The sequence below is a fragment of the Simochromis diagramma genome, unplaced genomic scaffold (assembly GCF_900408965.1).
Source record: "Simochromis diagramma unplaced genomic scaffold, fSimDia1.1 OVJJ01000026.1, whole genome shotgun sequence".
Lineage (NCBI taxonomy): Eukaryota > Metazoa > Chordata > Actinopteri > Cichliformes > Cichlidae > Simochromis > Simochromis diagramma.
In genome coordinates, this window is record NW_024386985.1 from 4096785 (window position 1) to 4123794 (window position 27010).

At 40.4% G+C, this 27010-nt stretch overlaps 1 protein-coding gene across 3 annotated transcripts; it reads left to right on the forward strand.

The window, feature by feature from the left end:
• The first annotated feature begins 689 nt into the window (after window positions 1-689).
• slco2a1 (solute carrier organic anion transporter family, member 2A1) lies at window positions 690-24567 on the forward strand. 3 transcript variants are annotated; one of them, XM_040040178.1, is made up of 15 exons: window positions 690-1341; window positions 10145-10282; window positions 11388-11550; window positions 12082-12294; window positions 13125-13223; window positions 13303-13445; window positions 16006-16077; window positions 16956-17013; window positions 17148-17312; window positions 19007-19211; window positions 19825-19972; window positions 21842-22005; window positions 22505-22569; window positions 23188-23308; window positions 24063-24567. In XM_040040178.1, exons 1-15 carry the CDS (start codon window positions 1228-1230, stop codon window positions 24244-24246), a joined length of 2052 nt encoding a protein of 683 aa, XP_039896112.1. In that variant the 5' UTR covers window positions 690-1227; the 3' UTR covers window positions 24247-24567. The 3 variants fall into 3 exon arrangements, with proteins under 3 accessions (XP_039896112.1, XP_039896114.1, XP_039896113.1); XM_040040179.1 differs by having other exon boundaries at window positions 697-1341; window positions 21848-22005; XM_040040180.1 differs by lacking the exon at window positions 16006-16077 and having other exon boundaries at window positions 692-1341.
• The last annotated feature ends 2443 nt before the right edge of the window (window positions 24568-27010 follow it).

Here is a 27010-nt window from a genome sequence, read left to right on the forward strand (position 1 = left end):
ATATAAGGACAAGTCCATTGCCATTTACTTGCGGATACGAGAAGTTGGGTAATCTCCGTCGGAAGAAAATCATGGTGGACAGGATCTGAGGATCTGTTTGTGATGTTGTGGTGTTTTTAGTGGAAATGTGTGGAATCCCTTCTAGATTGAGCACTGGTACCAAACTGAAATCTTACTCAGCTTGAGAGTGATTCTCTTCTGCAGTTTTCCCTTTCAGCAGCTCTGCACATCAAACATCTGTCTGAGGACACATGGCTGGACACAGGCCCAGTATTTTCTACACCTGCTTTCCCCACTTTGTATAATTCTGAAGAAATATTCAGATTTCTTGTGCTAACCCCATCAACTCATCTTGTTCTTGTCCAGCCAAACTTTGACAAAAAAGCCCGGAAACACCCCATTAAACACTACCATTCACCTTGAATCCTTTTTTTTTTTTTTTATTTTTTTTATTCCAAAGTGGAAAGTTTAAGAAGCACTCATTTAGACTATCCAAAACATTAAGGAGTGCTGCCTGGGGGGGATCACAGACCTACAGTTTGAGGACAAAGTGATGAAAATTCGTTTCTTTACTGTGAGAACAGAAAAGTTAATCATCCACGTGGTTTTGTGGCTCTTTGGGGGATGCTGGTAAAGGTGAGCAGTGTTTAAACGCGTTTTCCAAACTCCAGCGGGTAAGTTTCCTTCACGGAAACGTTAAGGTGATTGTGACCTCTGTTGTCTGCAGGATCTCAGCTGTTGGAATTGTTTGCAGCTTCTCTGCACCGCGTAAAAATCCACGTGAATAAATCAACACGCTGTTAAACATTTATTGTGGGGAAACACTGACCTCTAAACGGCTTCATTCATTAATCTCTCTCCCTGCCTCCCTCTCTGCTCATTAGCTCGGGACAGAAAACAGCTCTGAGTGGCGCATACCGCGCGTAATGAGCTGCTGGAGAACAATACGGGGCTCGCTGGATACTTGACAAACACTCCTGCTCACATTAGAGCCCGTCTGCGTGTGAATAACGCGGTGAGTAACACCGGGGACTCCGCTCTTTAACAAACAGTTCAACTGTCACAGGTGAGCGCTGCGCCCCGTGACTCAGACCTGTTCCCTTTTCACAAGTTTCAAAACATTTACGCGTGGAGCCGTGGGCTGAGTCCAGTTACATCATCAGCGACGGGCATAAAAAAGAAGAAAAGAAAAGAGAGCGCACACAGCAGCGGGGGGAGGACGCAAACATGAAACCTGGAGAGGAAGCCTTTCTGCTCACTGTGGAGCCCCGAGCCGAAGCGATGGACGCGAATCCGCGCAGAGACGCGAAGAAGCCCAGGACGCTCCGCTGCAGCATAAAGGTGAGACACCGGCTGGCACTGCGCAGAGGACGCAGCGTGTGCGCATTTATCCTAGAGGAGTGCGCGACTTTGCGACTTTATGCACACAAACTGAGTTTCTACTTCGGCTTCAAGGGGAGCGTTCCACTTTGTTCTCCACTGAGTTCAGTGGATCCACCTGTGGGTGCATGAAAGCAGCCGCACCTTAGCGCGGCAAACATAATGAGCCACATAAATGTGGCATTTTCAAGTGGAGGTTTAATCTGAGGGCATTTCACCTTTTTCCCTCCATAACTTGAGGATTTTGCCCTCTGGGTAGGATTGCCTAAGCGCAAACCGAGCTTCACCTGAGATAAACAAGATAAAATCGGCCATAATGTGGTCATAAGTCTCTTGTTAGCTAAAATAATAATAATAATAATTAAAAAAAAAAAATCAATCTGATCTAATTGAAATCAGATTTAAATGCAGTGTTTGCTGCTTGGGCTGATGATGCTGGAGGTGACCTGCAGGGAACAACTTGCCGCTTTCATCTTAATTAACGTGTTTCTAATCTTTCCGCACAAACTGAAGTTCACCCCCGCCAAAATCAAATGTTATTTCCAAGGCAGGAAGGGATTTTAATTTTTGTAATTATAAATCAAACATTTTTCTCCCTTTTCACTTTGGGAGGTTAACGATGAGGAATCCAACACGGTAAAGTGCAAAGTCTCAGTTACAGACTTGTTTACTGAGAGTGTGCAAATAAAGTAAATGTATTAATACCACTAATGTAAAAGATGCATTATATTAATTAATTATAAATTAAATAAACTTTCTAATTTTAGGCACTTTCATCTAGTTCAGAATGAAAACCTTAAAGGACTCAGTTTTAAATCAAACGTGTAAAATGTGTTTAGCGATAAATAAATAAGTTAATAAAAAATCACTTTTTTCATTTGGATATATATATTTTGATAGGTTGTTAAAAGAGGGAGCTTTGGAGTTTTAGATGTATAAGTCTGATAATATTATATGAATTTATATTTTTACAAAGTTTTGGGGACTTTAATTCATCAACTGCAAATCATTTAAGTTTAATTCACTTCACGAAGTTTATTGACAGGTTCAAGCAAAGATCCACCTTAAGATGGTCAGACTAAAGATTTTTTTTATTTTTTTTTGCTTTAGTTAAGGATGTTATTCTTAATAATATTAATAATAACTCATTTATGAAGCACCTTTCAAGCAACCCAAGGTAGCATTACACACTGAAGTCAAAGGCTTCAAAATTTCTTATTTAATGTTTTCAAGCAGTTCATCAAATTCTGCATAAATTAAATCTGAGTGTTTTACAGTGTAATGTTTGACAGAGACTGAGAATTTAAACAACCTTTAAAACAGGCGCGCACGCACACACACGCACTCGTTTTCATATCTTAGTGAGGACATCTAATTGACATAATGCTTCCCCTAGCCACTTACCCTAAACATCCCAAATGAATGCCAAACCCTAATCCTTAGCCTAAACATAACCTAACTGTGACTGTAACCCTGACCCTAAAACCACATTTTGAGCCTCAAAAATGCCCTCAAACTTGTGGGGACGGGCACTTTGTCCTCATAAGCAACTGTTGGTCCCCACAAGTATAGTAAACTTACAATTTATCTGTCCTCACATAGCTATGTAAACATGTACAGACACACACTTGCCTTAAGTCCAGATGTTACTGCTGATCCAAAACCACATCACACATTCACAACAGTCAGAGTCTAAACTCAACATGGATGAAATGTAACAAAGAACACAACTGAAAATAATGAACTGAACCTGAAACATTCCCAGGAGGCTTTGTGCTCACCTGTGTGGACCTCTCCATGGTCAGGAGAATCAAGCACAGATTATTAAATGAAAGGTGTGTGGAGGGAAAACTAAAAAGATTACTCAGCGATTAAAAAGCAATTAAAAAGTAAAATTAGGTTTGGTTTACCTGCAGAAGCAAAGACAAATGTTCAGCTTTGACTAATTTAGATTCTCAAAGTGAGGACCAGGGGCTGACAGCAGCTCTCCATCCTTTCATATGGAAAAGAAATGAAGCACTAACCTTTCTTTATTCACTTATAGTACAGGATACTGCAGCCTTTTGTATGTAAATGATGGATGCAGCTTTTGGAAATCACCCATTAGTTTTGAACTTCCACATTTTAGATGCTTCAGCACCTTATTTGCTTGTTTTGTCATTATTATTAAAAATATAGAAATAAAGCAGCAGAAGTTGGGATGAACCACGGTGGTTGCATCTGTCAGTCAATTCTTATTTGTGGTAGTAACTGGAAGAGCCATTGACCTAACCGAGTCCAACTTTGTTGTGAGCAATTTTGAGATGTCACAATTCTATTTTGTGGAAATGAGGTTTTAGATTTGGATGAAATCATGATTTACTGGTAAAAGAGCATCAAGGGGCATCAATACTGGAACAGACTGGCAGCAACGTGGGAACTATGGGCCAACAATTATTTCACATTTTAGCAACAAATACATTTTTTTTTTTAAAAAGTACACAAGTTTTGGCCACTATATTGTGTTTTTCTTTTTGTTGTTGTGTTTTTGGGGGGGGGTTTGGAGCTGGAAGTTACTGTGTTGCCACAGCCAGATTATTAGATGAAGCTAACAGGCGTTGATTCCATTAGAAGTGCTCCAAAAGAAACCCCCACAGCACAAACATGGCCCACAGGGCCAGTTCAGGGACGCCAGTTTGGTGAGGTGACGCCTAGGAGGCATCATGGCCGCCTGTGTTTCTCACCAAAGGCGAACCTCTGGGGCTGAAAAATGACGCCATCATGGAAACAATGAAAAATGCTTCTGTGATGCTTTAAAATGGGGAAAAAACTCAATGCAGAGATTAAAACAGTTTCTTGTAGCAGACTGTAAACATGTTTATATCTGCTGTAAAGTTTTAACATGGGGTTTTATCGAGGATTGGCTCACTTTTGAAGCCTCTAGTGGACACTAGAGGAACTGCAAAGACTAAACTAAAGCATATAAGGCCTTTGTTGGCTCAGAGGTTGCTGTTTGATTGTCACTCAGTCATCCAAACTTTGGGAAGCAGTTTTAGCGCCTTGAGCACAAGCTCTTTTTTTTTTTTTTCCCTCTCTCACTTGCTAATCGGATCCTTGTTGTGGAAATTTCATCGTGTTTCTGCTTCAGATAAATTCCTGACAGAAGAGAATGCTGACAACTTTGTTTTTCCATCACTAATAACTTCATTTGATCCCTTTTGACAGCAGTTTTATGTGTTCGGGATCCGCATCCAGCCCCAGTTTTGTTATGTGTTTTGGCTCTGCTATTAAAAGGCTCAAAGCACTGACTTGAAGGAGAATTGTTGCCTGAACGTGTGCCAAAAGGAGCAGTTGTTCTTCCCTTTACGGCAGTAATGGGAGGAAAACAGTTTGTTCTTGAGTTGTGAGTAATATTAATGCAAACACTGGTGGTTGCTTTCAAAACTCTAAGAGAAATGACTCCTCTTCTTCACCGTGTGAGTGACACATATGAGTAATAGGTTTCGGAAGCCTGGGGGGGGTGGAGGAAGTTTCTTAGCTTTCCAGAGGGAGAGCGTTTATTTGAGTTTGGAATCTTCTGAGTGTTTACCTTCGATGTTCTCACGTCGCCTGTGGTGGGTCCGGCCGCTGCAAATCTTTCCCTGTTTATCTTCACTTTAAAGCCCTCCTCCGCTGAAGCCAAGCAAACATAAGCAGGGTGGAGGACAGTGAAACAGCGAGGCTCGTCCTGCAGGTGTCTTCACATCATCCTGAGACTACACAGTGAAATTTGTGAGAATGCACCTGGACTTCAAAGGTGTGCAGTGTTATGTTTAGACAATGGGAGCAGTTCAGCATGAGCGGAGCAGCAAGCCATTTGTCAGAAAGCTGTTTCTAAATCATTCCTGCAGCCTTTTCGGTCAAACTGTACTGCCAGAGCTTTGAATAGCTGTTGTCCTCCAGTCTAACATCAAATGACTAAAAAGTTATAAAGCTGTGCTCTTTGTTCTCCGGTCAACAAAGGCTTCACACGAAGCAATCACATCCATCCATCTTTCCTTGATACCGCTACAATTTGCACCATGCTCCGCTCTCTATTTGTTCAGCTTCAAGAGCACATTCTGCTTGTTTTCTTAGGTCCTCTTGAGCTACACCTGGAGTCTACACCCAGGTGACACCGTCAACCTCTCTTTAAGGATAGCTCTGCCAGCGTTTGGGCCAAGTTTCTGCACAGGGGCATGTAGTGTTTACATCATGATCAGGAGCATGAGAAGCATTGGAAAGCCTCACTGCACCTGAGCATGAGGCTCGCCTCTGTGGCTGAGTCACAGTCAAATCGCATTGTATTTCTTTATCAGGGTATGGTGAGAAGATAAGCACAGCTGCCATGTCTACTGCAGACAGATGCTGTCCTCGGATTAGCACAAACTGCAAACGCAGGTGAACACCAGAGAGCAGCCGAGTGTTTTCTAGAGAGTAAAAATGGCCATATTGGCACATATACTGGTACTTCAATACGGTTTTTTGAAAGTAGTTCCAAATAACGACAGCAGTCGTCGCAATAAGCTCTAAACGATAAGGCAGGCGTGTCCAACTCCAGGCCCCAAGGGCCGGTGTCCAGTTAGTTTTATATATCACCCTGAATCAAATAACTAGTTCATTAACAAGCCTCTGGAGAACTTCAAGACATGTTGAGGAGGTCATTTAGCCATTGAAATCAGCTTTGTTGGATCAAGGATGCATCTAAAACCTGCAGGACACCGGCCCTTGAGGCCTGGAGTTGCACACCTCTGCTGTAAGGTGAAATACCGAAGTTTTTTTTTTTCCATTTGCCCCCTTGTGGGCTGCGAAGGTACTGCAACCATTCACAATAAATGAAACGTTCAGTTTCTTAATTTTGACATTAAATATTTAAAATTTTAAAGAATCAGAACTCAGGGACTGTATTGGAGCATCACCTGCAGATATTTGATAATTAATCTAATTAATAAATTTAATAAAATCCTAGGAGAGCTATGGTGTTGTTATGAAGGGGGGAAATATCAATAGAACCTGAACAGTGTTCATTTATACTATAAAGTTTGGCATTTTAACATGCAAGTATCTTTTATACAGCCATTGGTATTCACAGGTTTTAAGGAGGCTGTGTACTAGTCTACTTCTTGGATTGGTGCACAATTTGAAGCGCGGCCTAAAACGCGAGGCTCGGGCAGTCAGCGCTGAATGTGCGGTTTTGAAAATGTTAAACCATCTCCTGAATGCATCATTCCAGTATATTTAACAAACTGATATATGAGTAATATATCAGTCTTACTCAACTGGAGAATAAGCACATTTTTCAGAACTGCTTTAAATGTCAGCGCTCCTTTGTTCACGATGCTATTGTGCAGAAAATCTGTTTTATGTTTGTTTGACAATAAGGGGAGGTGACCTGTGCACATACTTTCTTTTAAGTATCCTCAGAGAGTTTATACACATTTCAAGCACTTTTTTCCTTTTATTTCCCCCTTTTTTTTTTCTCTCTCTCTTTTTTTTTTTTTTTTTGACTAGAACACATAAGAACAAAATAACCACAACCCGTGTCCATGAAAATAAAAGCTTTTGGAATTCAAGAGTGAACTTCCCTCAATTCTTCCCTTCCCAGCAGGGTTGAAGGTTGGGACAATGACCTCCAATCATAGAGAGCTAAAAGTGTTCAAAAAGGAGAAGTAAATGAATAATGCTCAGAGAATCCAAATACTTAAAGTTTGTAAAAAGTTTCCCTTTTAATTTAATTAATTTTTTTATGCAGCTGACACAATTATCTGCTCTTTTCCCTTTCAGTAGAACAATCCTTCCAATTTACACAGTTGAATGGAGGAAAATCTAAGTTGTTTTTTTAAAATTCGCAAAAAAGCCATGTCCATGCATTTAAACATACAGATCAGAATCTGTCATTTAAACCACATGTTGAAAAGACTTTGTCCAACCTTTTCTTCTCCTCACGTGAGCAAATGCCTGATTTCTTTACCTTTATTTTACTATCTGCTCTTTATGGGACAGATTTGCTAATGTATTGTGCCAAACATGCGATTTGGCATTAAAGTAAAATATATCGATACTGACAGTGACAAGACTGACCTTGCTGCGCATGTAAAGGAGTTGCTACGGTTGCCCTGAGAGGCCAGACGGACTGCAACTTAAGAAAACACCAGCAATAAGAAAAACGCTGCAATAGCACAACAAACACGACGGAAAAAACAAAACAGAAATAGGAAAAAAAAAATTTCTTCCAAAAGCACAAGTGAAGTGTTTCTGGGGAGACAATAACCGGACGGACCAGTTAGAAACATGCTAGGTGTGTTTTATCATGATTTTCATATACTGATGACAGATTTTTAGGCTACTAGTTAGGCTAACACACTTACCTCTCATCTTTTCTTTCCTCACAAAACAGACAGATCCTCCACTTCTTTTAATTGTCTCCCAGCGCAATTCTTAGCATATTTTGGTTCCTGCAACTGATCCGTCGGGTTATTGTCTCCCCAGAAACACTTCCCTTGTGTTTTTGGAAATCTCTTTTTTTCCTATTTCCGTTGTGTTTTGTGTGCTTTTGCAGCGTTTTTTCTTATTGCTGGTGTTTTCTTAAGTTGCAGTCCGTTTGGCCTCTTAGGGCCACCGTAAGTTGCTTCTCTAGGCTTTCTCTAAGTACAGGGATGAGAATATTGAAATTGAGTGCACAAACATTTGCCACATTTAATTAATTGCTGATTGTGTTGATATTTAATGCCAAAAAAAAGCACGTCTTTGTTTTTCTAAACACAGTTGCAGTCAAAAAATATCATCCTTAAAGCTAACCACATCTATGAGGTCTCATGCCATTTTAACCTGTTTAAAAAATGACCATAAATCCTGAGCTTGGTGGCGTTGGTCTCTTCCTGTGAAAAGGGAGTTCTTCCTTCTCACTCTCACCGAATGCTGTTCATAGGGGATTGTCTAAAACTGTAGGGTCATTACTGTGCTTACTTCTCTCTGTCTGTCCCCAAACTTTCCCACTGGCTGGGTTTTATATATAAATCTCTGCTTAAGCTGGTTTTCTCTGGTCTGTGTACATTTGTGTGTTAAAACTGTCATCAGTACAGCTGACCCTCTGTTTGTCTCCAGTCAGAACAGAATTAGACAAGAAAAAAAAAAGAAACAACCTCCTGCCCCCCCGCTTTATAGGTATAGATAGGTGCTGTCAAATCACTTAGGTAATTGAAGCCTATTTGACAGAAAATGAAGATGAAATATTATCAGCCGTGTAAAAGGATCCATTGTGTGTGCTAACCAACCATAAAGCCACACTTTAATAGGAGCATTAACTGTTCTGAGGCGAATGCAGAGTTTATTCTCCCTCAGACGAGCTGGCAGCTGGTAAACACGCTGAAAGCTGGGCTTTATCATTGTTTTCATAGTAAATTCACCGCTAATCTCAACATGTATCCTCAATGCAGTATCCATGGCCCCCGGAGCAAAAAGTAAGCAGTGTGTCTGTGAAAGCCTTCTGAGACACAGAGAAGCAAGTCACTCGTCTTTCAGATCACTGGGAGTCCATCCAGGGGGCGACTCTGATCTGGGTGTGAAGAGAAAGTCTTGGAGGACAAATTCCACAACCAGATGGAGACGCAGTATGAAGCGGTTTTCCTGAAACGATCCCAAAATGTTGTCACCGGATAAGTGATTTCATTCCTCTTTTGGATCTGTGCTCTGGAGCTAATGCATTACTGCTTTTGCAGTGCAGACATGCCGTTTTCCAGAAAAAAATTAAATCATGAGTCAGGCAACTTTACTTTTGATTTCTAGGAATCATTAAGAAACCTAAAACTTAGCAACTCATACCTCATTACAACCTCATTTAGTGGAGTAAAACAAATGCATAATAACTTTTTAAAAACAAAGCAGAAAACATTATTATACATTTTTAGTAGATTCTGCAAACATGTCATAAACAGGCGGAGATATTTTATGAAAATCAATCACAAAATAATATGTCTGAGATTTTCCACATTATGAAGACGTACTGCTGAAGCGAAGCAAAGAAAGCAGCACGGCTCCTCAGGCTTTAACCACAGTATAGAAATTAAAACTTTGAGAAAATGATGTGAAGGCTTGGATCTCATTCCAGGACATTTTCAATAATTTTAATGTTCTTTAAAAAAAAAAAACTATACCGTATTTACATTGCCGCATGTGATGCTTTTGTAATTCATATAATGAATCTCATTCACAGCTTAATCCCTTCTTCTTTGCAATTTTTCGCATTTTACAAAAACCATCCAGTAACCAGGACTGGGAGCTTTGGCAGGCCATATGTTTGACTGTATATAATAAACTTTTTAACTGATGTTAAAAATATAACCTGTTTTTTGCTCTTAGGTTAGAAAACACAAACTTTTACCTGCAGAAAGAGGCTAACTGTCTGCAAAGTCTTTAGTTGGTATGCCTGAAGCCTTGTGTAATACTTGGAAAGGAGTTTAAGGAATGCGGTGCAGATGAGTTTGTACTCAAAGTGGAGATGCCTTTTTGAAAATGTGTTTCCTCTGAATTGTTCTGTGTTCTTAAAAACAATTTAATCCTCTAAGACTAATTATTTTAGGCTTTTTGTAATGGTGCCAGCTGAAACTGCTACAGAGTAGCTGACACGGCTGACATTTATGACTTCACCCTGTTTCAGCTACAGATCCCTCACTGCTGCACATTTTGTCTTTCCTCCTGCATATTTCCACACTCCACTATTTCACGAACATAACCGAAAGAATAAAAAGACCTGTCTTCTGTGTCCTAGCTGTTCGTGCTCTGCCACGGCCTCCTGCAGTTGTCCCAGCTGCTGTACAGCGCCTACTTCAAGAGCACCATCAGCACAATCGAGAGACGCTACGGCCTCAGCAGCTACTCCTCGGGAACCATTTCCTCTCTGCACGAGGTGGGAGCCAACAATAACTTACCCTCATCCAGTGTAGTATCATGATAGCTTTATTTCAAGGATACCGATGACAAAGGAGGAACTGAAGTGCAAGCAACAAATCAAAATCACACTTCCTGACAATCCGAATGGGACTCGAGTATTTTGGAACAGTTTTATTGCAAATGCAGGCGTCAGGAGTGATGAGAGATTGTTTCTGTACGCGCTCGGCGCAGAGGTCACTCTGGGGTTTTCTTTATACTCCAGTGAGCTTTAAGTGTTTCACACACATATAAATGTTTTCTGTTTGTCAAAGACAGTCACAAATAAACCGCATTTTTCTGTCTGTGGCGATACCCCATGAAGAATGACTTTGGCTTATCTTCTTATGGTTTCTTTAAGGCTGCTCTGATGGATATTTTCTCAGTAACGCCAGATCAAAAGCTTATGTGTAATGTGTAGTCTCATTAAAGTGATAAATTCAGACAATTATCACCCAGCTCTGCACTTCCTCTCAGTTACATGGAGCTTTACTGTTGTGATTGTTTCTGTCTCCAGAGCTCTGGATTACGAGGCAGGGTCAGGGGCTTAGTGAAGCAGCTTCAGGTTTAACATTGTGTTACTAATGTTGTTCGCTTCTTATCGGAGTACAATGCCAAAAGATAAGAGATCAAAATAAGACAAAATGACCCCATACCAACCAATCATCTCCTGCAGCAGAGAATAGCTTCAGCATTCCTGGAAATCAGTGTGCAGAGTAAGAGGCAAGCTTAGGGAACAGCACAGTAGACACAGGAAGTGACAGGGAGGAAAACACAACAAACAAACTGCACACACGTGTTTTAAATGTTGCTTTCCCCCGTGAAGAACTTTGAACTGCACCAACTGCAGTTACAGCGCTATACAAGTTGTGTGCAAAAAATTCAGCAGAAATGACCACATTTTGGGTAAATGAAATGCAAATACAGATTAAAGTGACATCTAATTATGGATCCTTAAATTACCTCTGAATTGTGCTAGATTGCACCAAGTGATGCAGCGTTGCACAACAGTGACACCCTGAGTTTAATGCATTAGGTGTGGCGCTTCCTCTGGCTCCTCTCTGACTTTTTTCTCTGTCTCTTAGGTCAGTAACAGCATACTGATTGTGTTCGTGAGCTACTTTGGGAATCGGGTCCACCGTCCTCGCATCATCGGCGTCGGTGGACTGCTGATGGCCATCAGTGCCATGATACTGACTTTGCCTCACTTCCTGTCTCAGCCGTATGAATACGGCTCTGTTTTACATAGTAAGATGAAGCTATAAACACATTGCTGCTCTGTCTCCGCTGACACTGCCCTCCTGTGACTCTGTCCAGAGCTGAGGGGGATTTCAAGTGTACAAATATGTCCAAAAGACTTATGAGGCTTTACTTAAGAGTTGCAGCATCCTCTAACAAAGGCTCCATAGGACTCAGTGGGAGTCAAACAAGTTTCTGCTGTTTGTTCCTCTGTGTTCTTTAGCATGTGTTTGGAAAGCCTTGCTGGTCCTCCCCAATTGAACTTTTGCATAAATCAGGAGGAAATTCATAATCTCTGTGCACTCTCTGAAAGCTAAGAAGATTACAATTACCTCTGGGGCATTTCATTTGCAATAACAATGTTCTTCTTCCTTTTCGCTTTGCCCCCAGTTAAAGTCATACAGAGTGTCAGCGGAGGGTCAGAGAAGCTCCAGGAAATTAAATAAGTAGTACGTCTCTGTCTTCTGGCCTGTTTTTAACTATCATTCTCCTTGTTTTCTACCCTGTGTGTGTGTGTGTGTGTGTGTGTGTTGATACCAGATCGCCACGAAATGTGCAACCTGCAGAGCACCTCAAACAGCACACAGTCGTGCAACCGTGATGAAACGAGACGTCTGACCGACACCAACAACCTGTGGCTGCTCATGGCCAGCGCTCAGCTGCTCTTTGGTGTCGGATCAGTGCCCATCCAGCCCTATGGGATTTCCTACATTGATGATTTTGCTGGGCCTGCAAATTCCCCTCTCTACATAGGTGAATGACCTGCAGTTCAAAGATTGATGGGACCACATTAAACTGAATTATTTAGCAGGGTTTCGTGTGAAAAAACTGATAAATATACAAACACAAGGAGTGAAAGTACGAGTATTTTGTGTTGGTGGAACTGAAAACTAAAGTCATCACTCTGTCTACAGACAGCTTAGAGGATGATATCAGATCACTGAAGTGTTCAGAAACCAGCTGCTGCTTAGATTTTAAAGTACTGCTCGTCGACGCATGTCAAGTAGACTCAGAAACTCGAGTCATCAGTAGAAGTGTTAATTCTTCCAACAATGAGTTTAAGGAAAAACATGGCTGTCATTCAAAATCTTTGTGATAAAGATCTTATAAAGATAAAGATGAAATATGTCTGTTTGCAAGAAAATTAGCTTTGATTTCTAATTTTCCCCTTTAAATCTCATGCTTTATTGCTTTGCATCAAACTGTGGCTAACAGACCTTGAATATCAAGATTTATTCCTGCAGAAGCCTTGAGTCAGAAATGTACTCCCCAAAGTGATGTTTATAACAGCATGATTCACAGAGATAAGTCAGATTAACCCCTGTTTTTCCATGGAATATTTGAGAATATCTGTTATGAATGAAGGATAAATACAGATGGAACCGTTTAAAAAAATATTCCCGTATGAAATATTGTACAAAAATGACCCCACTTGCGAAAATAGCTTGGAGGTTAAAGCTGGAGTCTTTTAGAATCAGTTTGGAGGCTTTAGAGGAAAAATGCAATCTTTTTAAAATGGTAAGGTATTTGACTGGCTGCAGCTCAACGGTCCATCACAGCCTGCCATCTCTTATCATTCACAGCCATCCTGTTTGCAGTTTCTGTATTCGGGCCTGCCATCGGCTACCTGCTGGGCTCAGTCATGCTGCGGGTCTATGTGGACGTGAACAAAAAAGATTTGGGTAAAGCTGAGTCTGGAAGTCATTTGATTGGGTTAAAGAGGTATGGATGTCTTACGGCGTTTTTCACCGATAATTCCAGGAGAAGCTGCGCTCCAACTCAGACCCGACGATCCTCGCTGGATCGGTGCCTGGTGGATGGGCCTGCTCATCTCTACCGGCTGTCTGGTTCTCACCTCTATCCCCTACTTCTTCTTCCCACGTACCATGGCTTCACAAGACCACGTAAGCCTTGCTCTTGTAGAAGTCTTTTAAACAGCAGAGCACACGTCAGGACTGTGCAGTCCACAAGAAGCATCCATAATGTAACTGTAAATATTGGAAGGAAACAGGGATCTGACACTTAAAGGACAATATTCTCTATGTCACATTTGACTGACATCTGCTGGCTTAATGTAAGTGCTGCAGGTTGTTTTTTGTTCTTGTTTTTCTTTCAGTTTTTCACTATTTAAGCCACAGTTTCAGTCTTGGTGACCTCAGTGGAGCGATGTCACATACAAATCTGCGCTTGTGAAATGCTTTAAGAAAAATATTAGATAAGCATAGTTAAGCTAAAACTTATCTATGACTAGATAAGGAGGAAGTGCATGCCCCCTCATTTTTTGTGAAACCACAGTTTCACTTCCAGCTTTAACTTGACTGACTTAAAAACAATGAAGTTCAAGTGGGCCAAAATACAGTTATTAGAAAAAAATTAGAACTACTAGTGAGCTCTTGTGACGTAGAAAAGTCTTTTTTACAATAATTCTTTCCTAAAATATAAAACCATATGCAGGAAAATTACAGAACAACATTGACACAGCTTAAAGCTTTAAAACATACTGTGCCAGTTTAAAACATCAATCACTCTAAGGTAAATATTCATTAATGAACTGGGTTTTCTTTTATTGTGTTGGTTTTTTTTTTTAGTCCATGTCAGTAATCATAGACTGTGTTTTTAAAACTAACTTAGCTGCCAGGAATTCTCATGTTCGCACAGCAAATGATTGTTTTCTGCATGTTTTGAAACCAGACACAAGGACAGAGGAATGCCTCTGACTGTGAAACTGAGGGGACACTCATATGGTAGCAAATTGCCCTCCAACTGTCTATAATTCGCAAAGAGTATAGTTCACAAAGTCATCATCCTGTATTTTTCTTTTTTTTTAAAAAAAACATGAAATTAGAGCCCATAAACTCATCAGGAAAGTTTTTACTGGGGTCATAAATCTAGTTTGCACTTTGGCCATTTACCCACAGATTTGTATATAGTTTGACTTCTCTTTACAATCACAGGAGACGCCCCCTGCTGGAAACCTTTAAAAACATGCATCTTTCATAATCCAGTCTGTCATCAGTTTCCCAACAGCGGTTTTTGATTTAGTTAACAGGAATGAGCAAACAGCAGACATAATTACATAAATGTTATCGATGGACACAGAGGGGAAGTGGTTAGCTGAAAGTTGCACACAAAAAGTGGAAGTAATCTTCAAACAGTAATAGACTGACAGGTCATCATCAGCCTTTTTTCCCCAGTATAAATCATAAATAAGCAATGGATGAATGTTGAGTTGTACAAATAAAAAACATGATAATAAGGGAGAGGTTTGAGAACCACTGAAACACATGATGCGTCTTTTAAACTTTCGCGCAGATTCAAACTAACAGCGGGCAGGCTCTAAACGAATTCTTTTGAGAGACAAAAACTCCACAGAAATCTTTTCATTGCAGTGTTTGACAGCTTTTGGGTGATTTTGAATGCTGTTGTGCAGAGCTTGTCAGTTCAGTCTAATGTTCCCACGTCACACGAATGCAGCACAAAGACACAGAGGCTTATGTTGTAGGACAATGTCGCATGAAAGGAGAGAGAAACTTTGAAGTGCTCCTCAAAAGATTGAGATCAAACCCATGAGATTTTCATCCTCTGGAGCCTCCATATGCTCTCCTGTATGTCTGAATTTGTGCCGCTGCCTCCCATAAATGTCCCTGTCTTCATTACTCACTGAACATGTGAGGATCTCTATCAACTGCTTATTTTCCCTTAACAAAGATGAAAATACACCAATCAGACACTGACAGTTCAGGGCTCATTACTGGCACCTGTTAGGAGTGTGTTGGATACAATGTGTGGATTTAAGTGACAAAGAAACAGTTTAGATGGCTGAACGGTTATTATGGTTAACTAAGAAGCAACAGTATGTCTCGGTTTTTCTACATTAAAATATGCTGCTGTAGTAAATGAAAGAAATCTATAAGCAAGACTCTTTGGACTTAAACTCATGTTTGACTGCTTTAGGACATCTTATCAGTGGTTCTCTTTTGCCTCACCCATCCATCCATTAAATTCATCCATCCATTCATTAAACTGCTTATCCAAAGTCCGATCAGGTGGACTGGCCTCTACCTAGCTACACTTTGAAGATCCTCTTTGGAGGATCCTGAGGTGTTCCAGATACCCAAACCCCATCACTGTATGTCTAACTCTAGTATATCTTCATATATCCTCTTCATATGTCTTTGCCTGCAAGTGTCATTTTGTTCTCCTCATCAATGCCATGCATCCATGCTGCAAGTCAATAAGAAGTCAGTAAAGCTGCATTCGTGGTCCTTCTGCTACCTCTAGAGGAATTAGAGGAATGAACATACTTTCTGTAGCATGAACTAACTTCTTTTTTAAGTTTCAGGGAATTTCAGTTGGGTGATTTGAAACAGCTCAACAAATATCAGCCAACACATAAAGGGTTTTTTGTGCAATTTGGCACCCAATCTGTCAGCAAGCTAAAGGTACAGCTTCTGTATTTCCCAGGGAGAAAAAAACGATGGAGAAAGATGTATGACAGAGGGGGCAGGAGAAGAAGATAAGAAATTATTTTCAGAGGTAAGGACTGCTCAGCAAGCAGCATTTGATAAAACTATACTGAACACTGAAACGAAAGCTAATTTAGCTGTTGCTTCGAAATAGCTGCCCAAACAAGTGTGTTCCAGTTCTTCGAGAAGGATTTGGCAGGAGTCACAATTTAAGCTGATGATGTTGTTCAGCATCAAGTGCCAAATTCTATCTTTGCACCTGTTGTTTTGGTGTTTTCTGGCTCAGGAGTTGGTGAGCTCAGACAACATCTGTTAATGCACCGCAGAATGTAGAAAGAGTAGCAGTAGGACCAAGATCTGTCTACAAAGAAGGCACATGCACTGGAGCTCAGAGTAGAAATTATTAGGTGGCTCATTTATAATTCGAGTTAAATTTTCTATTCTGAAGTGTTTCACTAGAACCTCCAGGTGGGTTCCCACACTTGCCAAAATCCCCTCTAACACCTGCATAGTGCACCATCAGACCATTAACATGACTAACAAGTGGCCTGATCATGCAAATATTAATTTTACTATGCTTTCCATTTCATGCCATGCCCTCTGATAGGTTTTGTAGTCTCAGCTGAACTACAAACATTACTCTAATGTGATAAAATCAACTTCTCAGGACGTCATTAGCCAGCGTAAAAAATGTGGATTTATGTATCAAGAAAAGCTTTTTAAATCAATATTATGAGCTATATTCAAGAAGTAGAAGTAAATGTTAGAAGTAGAAAGCAGCATAACATAGAAAGAGTTTATTAAATTACAAGTACAATAAAACTGTGCTTCAATAAAATACTACAGTAAATGTCCTGTTACATTCCACCACTGGTTCTAGCCATGCTCTCATCTGATGGGATTGTGCATATAATGGTTGATGGTTGTATGCTACTCGATACTTTCCAGGTGACTCGAAGTGAGTCTGGCTCAGAAGATGAGGACTCTTTGCTGGGCTTCCTGAAGAGTGAGTTTGTTACATTCCAACTGCAAAGATCTGTTAGTTTGATAGCTTTATGTATCTTTGTCACAAAAAACAAGTAAATGGTACCAGAGTAAAAATCAGAGTGTCTGAAGTTATTTGCATCTGTGTCTGATCAGGTTTTCCCAAAAAGTTTGTCGACCTCTTGCTGAGCCCTCTTTTCCTGATCCTTGTCCTGGCCCAGTGCTGCTTCTCGTCGGTTATTGCAGGGCTTGCTACGTTCCTTAACAAGTATCTGGAGCGACAGTATGCAACTACAGCCGTATATGCCAACCTGCTCTTTGGTAGGTACCAGAGTAAAGATGTCATGGTTCCAGGATCTCGTTTGGTATTTGGTGAAATTATCCTTTGATTTTTTTTTTGGACATTGTTTTGCTTCTTATGTTTATTTTCATTTTTGTCTCCCTCTTTCATGTTGCTATGTTAGTTCATTTGTCCACTTAAGTTCAACTTCCTGTTTTACTTGGTTATCGCTTTTCCTTACATGTCTCCTGTAAGTGGACTCCCTATCGCTGTCCTTCCCAGTGGTAGCTTATCTTTTCCTGTTTATACGCTGACCATGTCTTTTATGTGGGCTTGCACTTTTTCTCCCAGAGGCACGTGAGAAATTATTATTCCTTTACATGAAATAAGGTCAACACCAACGAGTAGGGCAGAAGTGCAGGAAATGGGGGGAAAAAGCTACAAAATAGGCTGCTTTTAAGAATCTGTATTATTACTGATGCACCTGAGAGATCCAGAGCTCTTAGAAAACCGTAGACTTCCAGGAATGGTGATGCTATTTTCCAGAGAAGCGTTTGGTCAGTAAGTGGTGATTTTGCACCTTATCCCTAATCTGGAATATGACCTGCTCTGCAGCATAAGTTACCATGACGACGTAGACTGCTGAGAAGTGAATCGCCATAGTAACACTGAAAACACAGAGTTAACCGTGTAGCCACCCCAATAAGTCCAAATCCTGCTTCGTTGTTCAGGCCTCTGGTCACCGTACCTGTGTTTGATTTGATGTGTGCTCAATCCTGCCTCTCTTTGGCATCCGTGTATCATCCTCTCGCCGCTCAGGTTCACATTTCTTTCATATAGACTCTTGCAGCGGCCAATAAAGGCCACATTTGGCTCATTCTTCATATTACTGCAGCCGTTTCAGTGTCAGCTGTTAAATATTTCAAGTAATAATGAACACTTTTAATGGCATGTTTCAAACATTTTATGAACTCTGGAGAGTGGAAATTAAACTGCGTGCTAAAATCATTTAATCGATTCTCTGCAGTGACTAGGTTCACTTGTGATATGGCAACTTTCCAAAGCAGTCGAGCTGCCAGTTTTTCTTTGATGAAAATGTTTTCATCATTTTAAACAAATTGGCTTCTCTGTCTGTAAGGATGTTGGCAAACAAACGCATGCCCTGATAAAATCTCAGGTTCGAGTCTGAACAAGCATCTCCATTTGGCATTGGATGAAGCTAGTGCTGTATCACACCCTTCATTTATCCAAAGAGAATTTTCAAAACGGTAATAAAGGAAACCAATGGCACTGAAGAAAATCAGTTTTACTCAAATTGCACATCCATGTTTGGCAGCGCGCATGTTGTTGCTGGAAGTTTGTGCCAGCGTCAGTCCGCCTTAAGGTCTGATAATGGCTGTAAGTTGCGTCACTCTGAAGTCATTATAGCCTCAACAAAAAGAATACAAATTAAAAAGCTGTCAAAGCTAAAAAATGTCCCAACTCAGTTTGGACATGAGAACCAGTCTCAGACTTCTGAGAAATACTTTGTTCACTTGTAAATGTTTCACTCAAGCTGTTGTAAAATGTAATTCCACTCCAGTTTATGCTGGAACATGGCTTTGCTGGCTCTGCTCGGGATCCAGCATAGAGAAAGTTAGTCCTTGGGGGGGGTTTCAGCTCATGGGTGTCATCGGAAGATGACATCATGAGATTTTCACATCTTTTTTACTTAGCGGTAACTTATGTTTCCCAGGTTCTGTGAACCTACCGTCTGTGGCTGTGGGGATGCTGGCTGGCGGGGTCATCATGAAAAGGGTGGGTCTCTCTCTGAAGGCCATCCCACGTTTCTCTGTGGTGATGCTGACCATCTCCACCCTCTTCTACATCCCTCTGTTCTGGATGGGCTGTTCAACACAGAAGGTTTCAGAGGTCAATCATTTCCAGAGCAGCCAGTCTTGGTGAGTTTGTGTGGTTTATAGAAATAACAGTAATATTATTAATCTGTATAACATCTTTTATGCTACATGTAAAGCTCAAAGTGCTAAAAAAAATGAATAAAAGTAATAAAAATAATGAGATGAATTACATTTAATAGCAAGATAAAGGTATACTGCTCATCAACATATATCAAGATGGATCCGATGTGAAATCAAAAATAATCTGTCCAGATTTGTATGTGCAAAATGTGTAGGACTAAAACAACCTTAAATATGTTGTGTGTGGTGTTGGTGCATGGGGATTACATGCCAGAGTAGTCAAAGTGCTGCAATCACAGTTTTTTAAAGATTACCAAGCCTGTTTTTATTGGACAGATTAAACCAATAATTTTTTTTCCTGAGTCATCATCTTGATGGAAACACTAAGAGTTTTCTCTTTTTTTTTGGCTCTAACATCTACACGGGATTATAAACACAGTTTGCTCTCAAGAACACCACCCAGCACTCATCACCTTTCAGAACCGATGGTAGTGACCTGTGATCCAGTCCCTCACCTTCAAGCACTGGATTATATATAAACTTCAGTCATATCTGCTTCTTTTTCTTTAACTCGCTGCTCTGCTGTCCTCCGCAGGTCTCCACCCAGCTGCTATTCAAACTGCAACTGTCCTAACAGCACCTTTAATCCCGTGTGCAGCTACGACGGCACTGAGTACATCTCTCCGTGCCACGCTGGCTGCACGAACTTCACCAAAGACCCCGACAACACCCACAGGATTCGGGTCAGTGGCATCTCTTGCTTATGCCTTCCACAATGGCTGATTAAAATAAATAGGCTTATGTTATGTGAAGCTATAATGTTTTCTTTAGCTGTATAAATACAGTATGATTTTTAACTGGCGAGCGGATAAAAGTGGAAAAAATTACCTACCATAAATCATCCAAACCAATCTGTGAGATTATCTGGTGCAGAGTAATCACATGAGATGTGGATGCCATGTAAGTGAATGAATTTGTTTTTAGAGCAGAGGGGGGAAAAACTGTTTTCTTTTCTTATTCTCTGTATGGGATCAAAGAATAATCATTTGGCCCTGCTCCTGCACAGCGTCTGTAAATTGCCCACTCTGGGAAATATTAACCTTTATCAGCATAACGTACTTCAGAGCTTAAAGTGCTGAAGGGAATCCATACCACAAATAAAATGCCATCGAGAGCCTTTGCAAAAATCAACTCGTCAGGGTAACTATTTCCTTATAAGGTTATAGTTTTAACTTATAGTTATAGTTTTAAGCCATAAGGTTTATTAGGCTTTTCTAAAGTGTATCTTATATTAAAACTTTAGTATAACATTATGAAAGTAAAACAGAGCCACTTTGACGTTGCTGTTCTTACTTGGATCCTGGATGTTGAATCTTCAGTGTTCATGCAAACATGTCCGCGTGAGCCCACAGTGGGTAGTTGTGGGTAAACTATGGGACTCTGTGGGCAGGGCAAACCCACACGTAATACCCCAACTGGGTGTGCCCACACAGGGCCACAGTAAGGCAGCCATTGCATTTTGTTTGGTTGTTTATTTGCTAAGGATTAACGGAAAGTAATTAGGGCTTTAAATGCTTTTAGTTCTTAGGATTTCATATTGAGGTAGTGATATAGTTTAATACTTAAGTTTAAGACTGACATGTTGTCTGATTGACTAGTACCTTCCAGTCTAGGCTCAGTCTCGCTCAGTCAGAACCAAAGCAACTCACAGTCAATATCTAATCGATGCTTATTAGTCGCAGAACTAACGAGAGCTGTTTTAAAAATAGAGAAAAAAACTGCAGCGTTTAAACGTCACAGCTTGTGAATAATCCTTCAGTGGGTGGATTGTGTGACCGCTATTCGAACATTAGTCAGTTTGACTCAGCGTGTAAGCCCACCACTGAGGCACAGACGCAGACAGAGCTGGCTGCAGCTAGCTTAATGGATTAATGCTCAGTAATCAGGCGATAATTATTTCATCTTTGATGTGGATTCACATGTTCACAAGTGCAAAGTTGAATGTGGAATTCAAACATCTACTTGAGAAATGTCTCCGATTTTTGCAGGTTTCTTTTTATGTATTTTAGTTTGATTAAATCAGGAATATCAATGGAAATTTGATCTGTTTTTAACCAGAGCCTTGCAGTTTTTTTTCTTGAAAAAATATAATCTTTTCACACTTATGTGAGAAAGAGCGTTCATTCATCCATGTATTATTTGCTGTTTATCCGGGTCCATATTCATGGGGTCCATGGGGGCAGCAGTCAGAGCAGAAACGCACAGACCACCTCTTCAGTCTCCTCTGGGAGCACACTGAGGAGTTCCAAAGCCAGCCGGGAGACATCCTCTCCAGCATGTCCTGGCTCTGCCCTGGGGGCTCCTCTCATTCTCAGGTGTTCATGAGTCATCCCTGCTTCAACTGGCTCCATTTCATTTAACCTTCTCAACGTTTAAATCACCTGCTGATGTTCTAATTTTGGGAAACAACAATCAGCCAAAACATAACAGCATTACAAGCTGTACAAAAGATTATAACTTAATCCGAGAGAGGACAAAAACCATGCATATCAGAACAAACAGGTAACATATAAAATATAATATAAAAAATATAATCTCTGCTTTCTCTCTAGATACAGGAGTATACCAACTGCAGCTGCACTGCCAGCACTAAGGCCAAACCAGGTCCTTGTGAGAATGGCTGCTCTCATTTTCTTCACCCTGTCATAATCGTCATCGCTCTAGCATCCCTCATCGCCTGCCTAACGCACAACCCCATGTACATGATGGTGCTCAGGTGAGTTCAAAGTTACAACCCTCTGACGGGTAGCACGATACAGTGTGCTTGTCCACGTTGTTAAATACTTATCATTTTTTTAATGAATTTTTATATAGATATTTATTCACCTGCAAAAACTGCATTGGGACAGTGGCTCTATGTTATATTCCTGTAGCTTCTTGTTGAGCTTTGGGCTCTATTAAGATTTTTATTGTTATTGTTTCTTATGTTTCTTATGCTGTTTCCTGGTGTCTCCTGAGGTTTCCTTGCTTTTGTCTCTCTCTGTTTTGGTACGTTAGTTTCCTCCCCTTCCTCGTGTCCACCTCCTGTTTTGTTTTACTGCTTTTCCGTCTCTAATTCCTTGATTGGCAACACAAAAGCCAAGGACAACATTCACGGATCTGTGTCCTATACCCCCTAATGTGTGAGATTTCATGAAGTGATTAATCACTGCCACATAAAACGGTATGGAAAATGCAGATGTTGCTCGTGTAACATTTTTTTCCTGTGTTTTCAGATCTGTTCCTTCTGATGAGAAGTCATTTGCCATAGGAATTCAGTTTCTACTCATGAGACTGCTGGGTAAGACAGGATTACCGTATTACTAAAGAGGCTGATGCTCCAGAAACATTTGTAGTTTATAGGGAAGAAAATGGTGCAATATTGAATTAAAACACAAATTATAGTGTTAATGATACATTTCTATATGTTCATTCGCCCCCAAAGTACAAGATAACCTCCAAGACCCTGCTGCTCTATAAAAACTACAGTGGTCATGGTTGTATAAAGAACCCAGGAATAAACCAAGCCAGCTATATAAGTAAACTAACAAATGGTGCAAATTTTTAAGAGATTAATAAATCATAAATAAGTAGGAAGTGGTATTAATTTCATCACCCGTGTTTTAAAAATCATTTTTGATTTAATTTTTAGCTCATTTTGCTGAAGGACCAATAAGTGTATGACACGGCGAGGCTTCTGCCATTCATTTGAATTCACAACAATAATTACTCCTCCTATAATATTGGTCAAAGTTTAATCCAATTTACATAGACTGACAACCAAATGGGTCTTCACTCAAACGTTTGTCAAGATCAAGGTCACATTTGCCATTTTATGGGTAGAAAAAAGGTGCACTGTGATGATGGGAGTAACTCCAGCTGCCACCCCTGCTAACCCTGACCTCTTTTTCCATCTCAGCTTGGCTCCCGGCCCCTGCTCTCTTTGGGATGGCCATCGACACATCGTGCCTCAGGTGGAGAACTGTATGCGAAAAGAAGTTTAGCTGTGGTTACTATGACAACAACATGTTGAGGAACCGGTGAGAACATTTATCACTCAGAACAGACTTTTTTGTACTGTTATCAAAGGTTGTGTTTTGTGGTCAGAGCTGAACTGGTGGCAGAAAGTGACAGTTCTGTGATGTCTTTGTGTCCACTGTGTAAAACAGAGAGTCGACACCAAAGAGAGCCTAAAAGAAACATTAAAAACTTTCAGCCTACTATGAGCATCAGCATGATGAGATATTTCATTATCATGTCAGTAAACTGCACCGGTATAATGTCTGTGCTGTAGAGTAATAGAAGCAAGCGCTGAAATCCTGAATGTTTGATTTCTTTTCCGATAATTCACTGGAGAAAACATCATAAAGTGCATTCTGGGTTATTTTTTAAGGCTCATATCACCAAGTGGGATGGTTGGATGCTCAGAACAGATTTTACCCTATGAAAGGTTTCCTGTTTTTAGCTACTTTTTGATATCAGGCTCATTTTCTAGATGTGATTCCATCTGTGTCAAAATTCTGATGGGATCAGGTGGGAGAAAGGGAGAACCCCTGAACCAATCAGGCAGTGACCTACAAGATTCATACCCTCATTTTGTAAATGATGCTCTTTACTAGAATATTGTCCATCCAGTGGCACAAAAAGACTTTTTTAAATTTATTGATAGAATTTTGCTGCTTTTCTTTTCAATTTTGTTGTCCGTCCACATCGGACTGGTCTATACATATCAAACAGGTGTGCAGTTCATCTAAATCTGAGCCATGCATTTATTACTTATCTGACTCCCTGCAGGTATCTGGGCTTACAGGTGGGTTATAAGGTCATGGGCATCGTCCTGCTGATGATTCTCGGGTGGAAGGCGCACCGGACCGAGGAGTACAGTCTGGCAGATGACAAGAAGGACCACTCTGATTGTCCCGCTGGGAAGCAGGGTGATCCAAACCTTTTAAAGCTTTGCTGTGGTGTTAAACGCTGAGTAAAGCTTTCAGTGGAAGGAATCCATAGTCAAGATGGGCCAGCACTGTGACCTCAATTTCTTTAGGCCCACTCCTCCTATCCAGTTCTTCAATGGTTGGACAGAGGATATCCATTTTCCACAGGGGAATATTCTCTATGTTTCTGGATGCATTTTGATTGGAGTAATTCAGACGTTATGACCAGCAGAGCATACGTTAAAGCACATCGTTTGTAAATGGCCTGTATTTGTATAGCGCTTTACTAGTCCCTAAGGACCCCAAAGCGCTTTACACATCCAGTCATGCACCCATTCACACACACATTCACACACTGGTGATGGCAAGCTACATTGTAGCCACAGCCACCCTGGGGCGCACTGACAGAGGCGAGGCTGCCGAACACTGGCCCTCTGACCACCACCAGTAGGCAACAGGTGAAGTGTCTCGCCCAAGGACACAACGACTGAGACTGTCCGAGCCGGGGGCTCGAACCGGCAACCTTCCGATTACAAGGCGAACGCCCAACTCTTAAGCCACGATCGCCCCACATCGTGATACCTCACATTCTCCTTGGGTCCAGGACAGTGAAAGGACTTTTGAACAACAGCTAAATGTTTTTATTTTTATTTTGTGCGTACCTGAACAGTAGGAATCTATTCAGGTTTCTATTTGCAATGCGAACATATTCTGTATCTAATTAACTGTATAGCTTAATATTTAAGTATATATATTTTTTATAGATCATTGTCTCATACACAGAGACGTGTGATTTCTGCAATACTCTTTTCATATATGAGCCTGTTTAACACTTCAATTGCAATTAATATTCAGATATTCAGATATCAAATACATGCACTGTTACTCATAAACTGAATAAAATGAATTAACCATACAGTAGTCACTAGTTTGGTTATTGGGTGGATTGCAAACAAGTGTGAGTGTTACTGGATGAAGTATGTCTTTATCTCAGTATCTCCAAGGCTGAATAATCCATCAGGTCAATTGGTTTGTTGGATTTTTAAGAAATATACAGCTCAGGTCATAAATGGTAGGGAATGTTTGTCTTTATCTTCATGTAAGATGAATCATCAGAGTCAGAACACTTCATTAATCCCAGAAGAAATGATGTGGTCACAGTTGCCCCAAGACAGTAAGAACAGTAACTAAACTAAATGAAATAGCACAATATAAAAGTTACAAAATATGACAAAATGGCTCTAATTATAAATATCCCAGTATATTACACAAATTTAAATGTATATAGTTGACACTGAGGCGGCCTTCTTATTATATTGACTCACATTAGTCCTATGTCATACTTGTTTCAACCTTAATCTGCAACAAAGAAAGAGCAGACTCTGTGCTGAAATGGTTCACACGCTGTGGGGCTCCAGGTTCCAGGTGCCCTTAAAGCTCCATGGGAATCTGAGGCTAAACAAAATGAACGAAAGATGGGAGGTGGAAGTTTGCAGTGCAATGACTAGTCACACAAATCACGAAGACAGAAATGAAATAAGAACATAAATTATTAAAGTCTTGATGAGAGACTGAGCTAAAATTAAACAAGTCTACTATTGAGTAGATTTAATGTCAGATAAAAATGATGATGAAGTGAAGTCCTTGTGGCCTGGGTTATTTTTGATCCTACTAAAATTCTGGATATCCTCGTATGCTTCAGTCATATCCACTGTTTCATATCCAGTGCTCTCTCTCTCTCAAAATATGTATTGTGTTTAAAAGATATCAAATCAAGTACTGGTCTGCGTCTTCTTATCATGCCAGTTTGTACCACAAGATGGTGCAGTGAGTCAATGCAACCCTTATTTAACCAGGGACACCAATAAAAACAGATTCTTATTTATAATATTGGCCTGGCAAAAACCATGATTGGTAAAACCTATATATAAGTAAACAAAGTGTACAATGTACAATTCTAACAAATGTAAAAGTCAAAATTTGCCATTAACATATATTATTCATATTATTCAGATATTCATCAACGCAGCCTGAACTCACTTGCAGCATTCGGGCTTTCATGCCATTATGTAGACTTCACGAGAAGTTCTCTAGGTTTGTTTGGATGTTGGCTGCCTTTTGGTCTGTTCTCTGTCAGGATGATCCCCCACTGTTTCAGTAATGTTGAAGTCTGGGCTCTGGGGAGGCCAATCCATGACTGATAGTGTTCCACTGTTTGATTTTCTTTCTTTTCCTTCTCCTGAAAAATGAAGCTGCCATAGATCTGCTGATGATATTGCACAGTGGACCAAAATTTGCTGGCACTTCATGTGTTCATAAATCCATCAATTCTGACAAGATCTCTAACACCACTGGCTGAATGTAGTCCCAAATCCTGAGAGAGTCTTCACATGTGTTTTTACAGATGACTGCACGTCTTTTGTCCTCTCTTTGTTCACCTTTCTCAGATTTTTTTTTTCTAAATCATACAACGCTGAGATATGTCACCATACTGTAATCAAATTTATTTATTCATACATCCCAAAGTTGGGAAAATCGTGTGCTGTAGTGGTCAAGACATTAAAAATTAAACATTAAACTATTATTTTCAGTTCAATTCAATTTTATTTACACAGCGCCAAATCACAACAACAGTCGCCTCAAGGCGCTTTATATCGTACAGTAGATCGTACAATAATAGATACAGAGAAAAACCCAACAATCATATGACCCCCTATGAGCAAGCACTTTGGCGACAGTGGGAAGGAAAAATTCCCTTTTAACAGGAAGAAACCTCCGGCAGAACCAGGCTCAGGGAGGGGCGGCCAT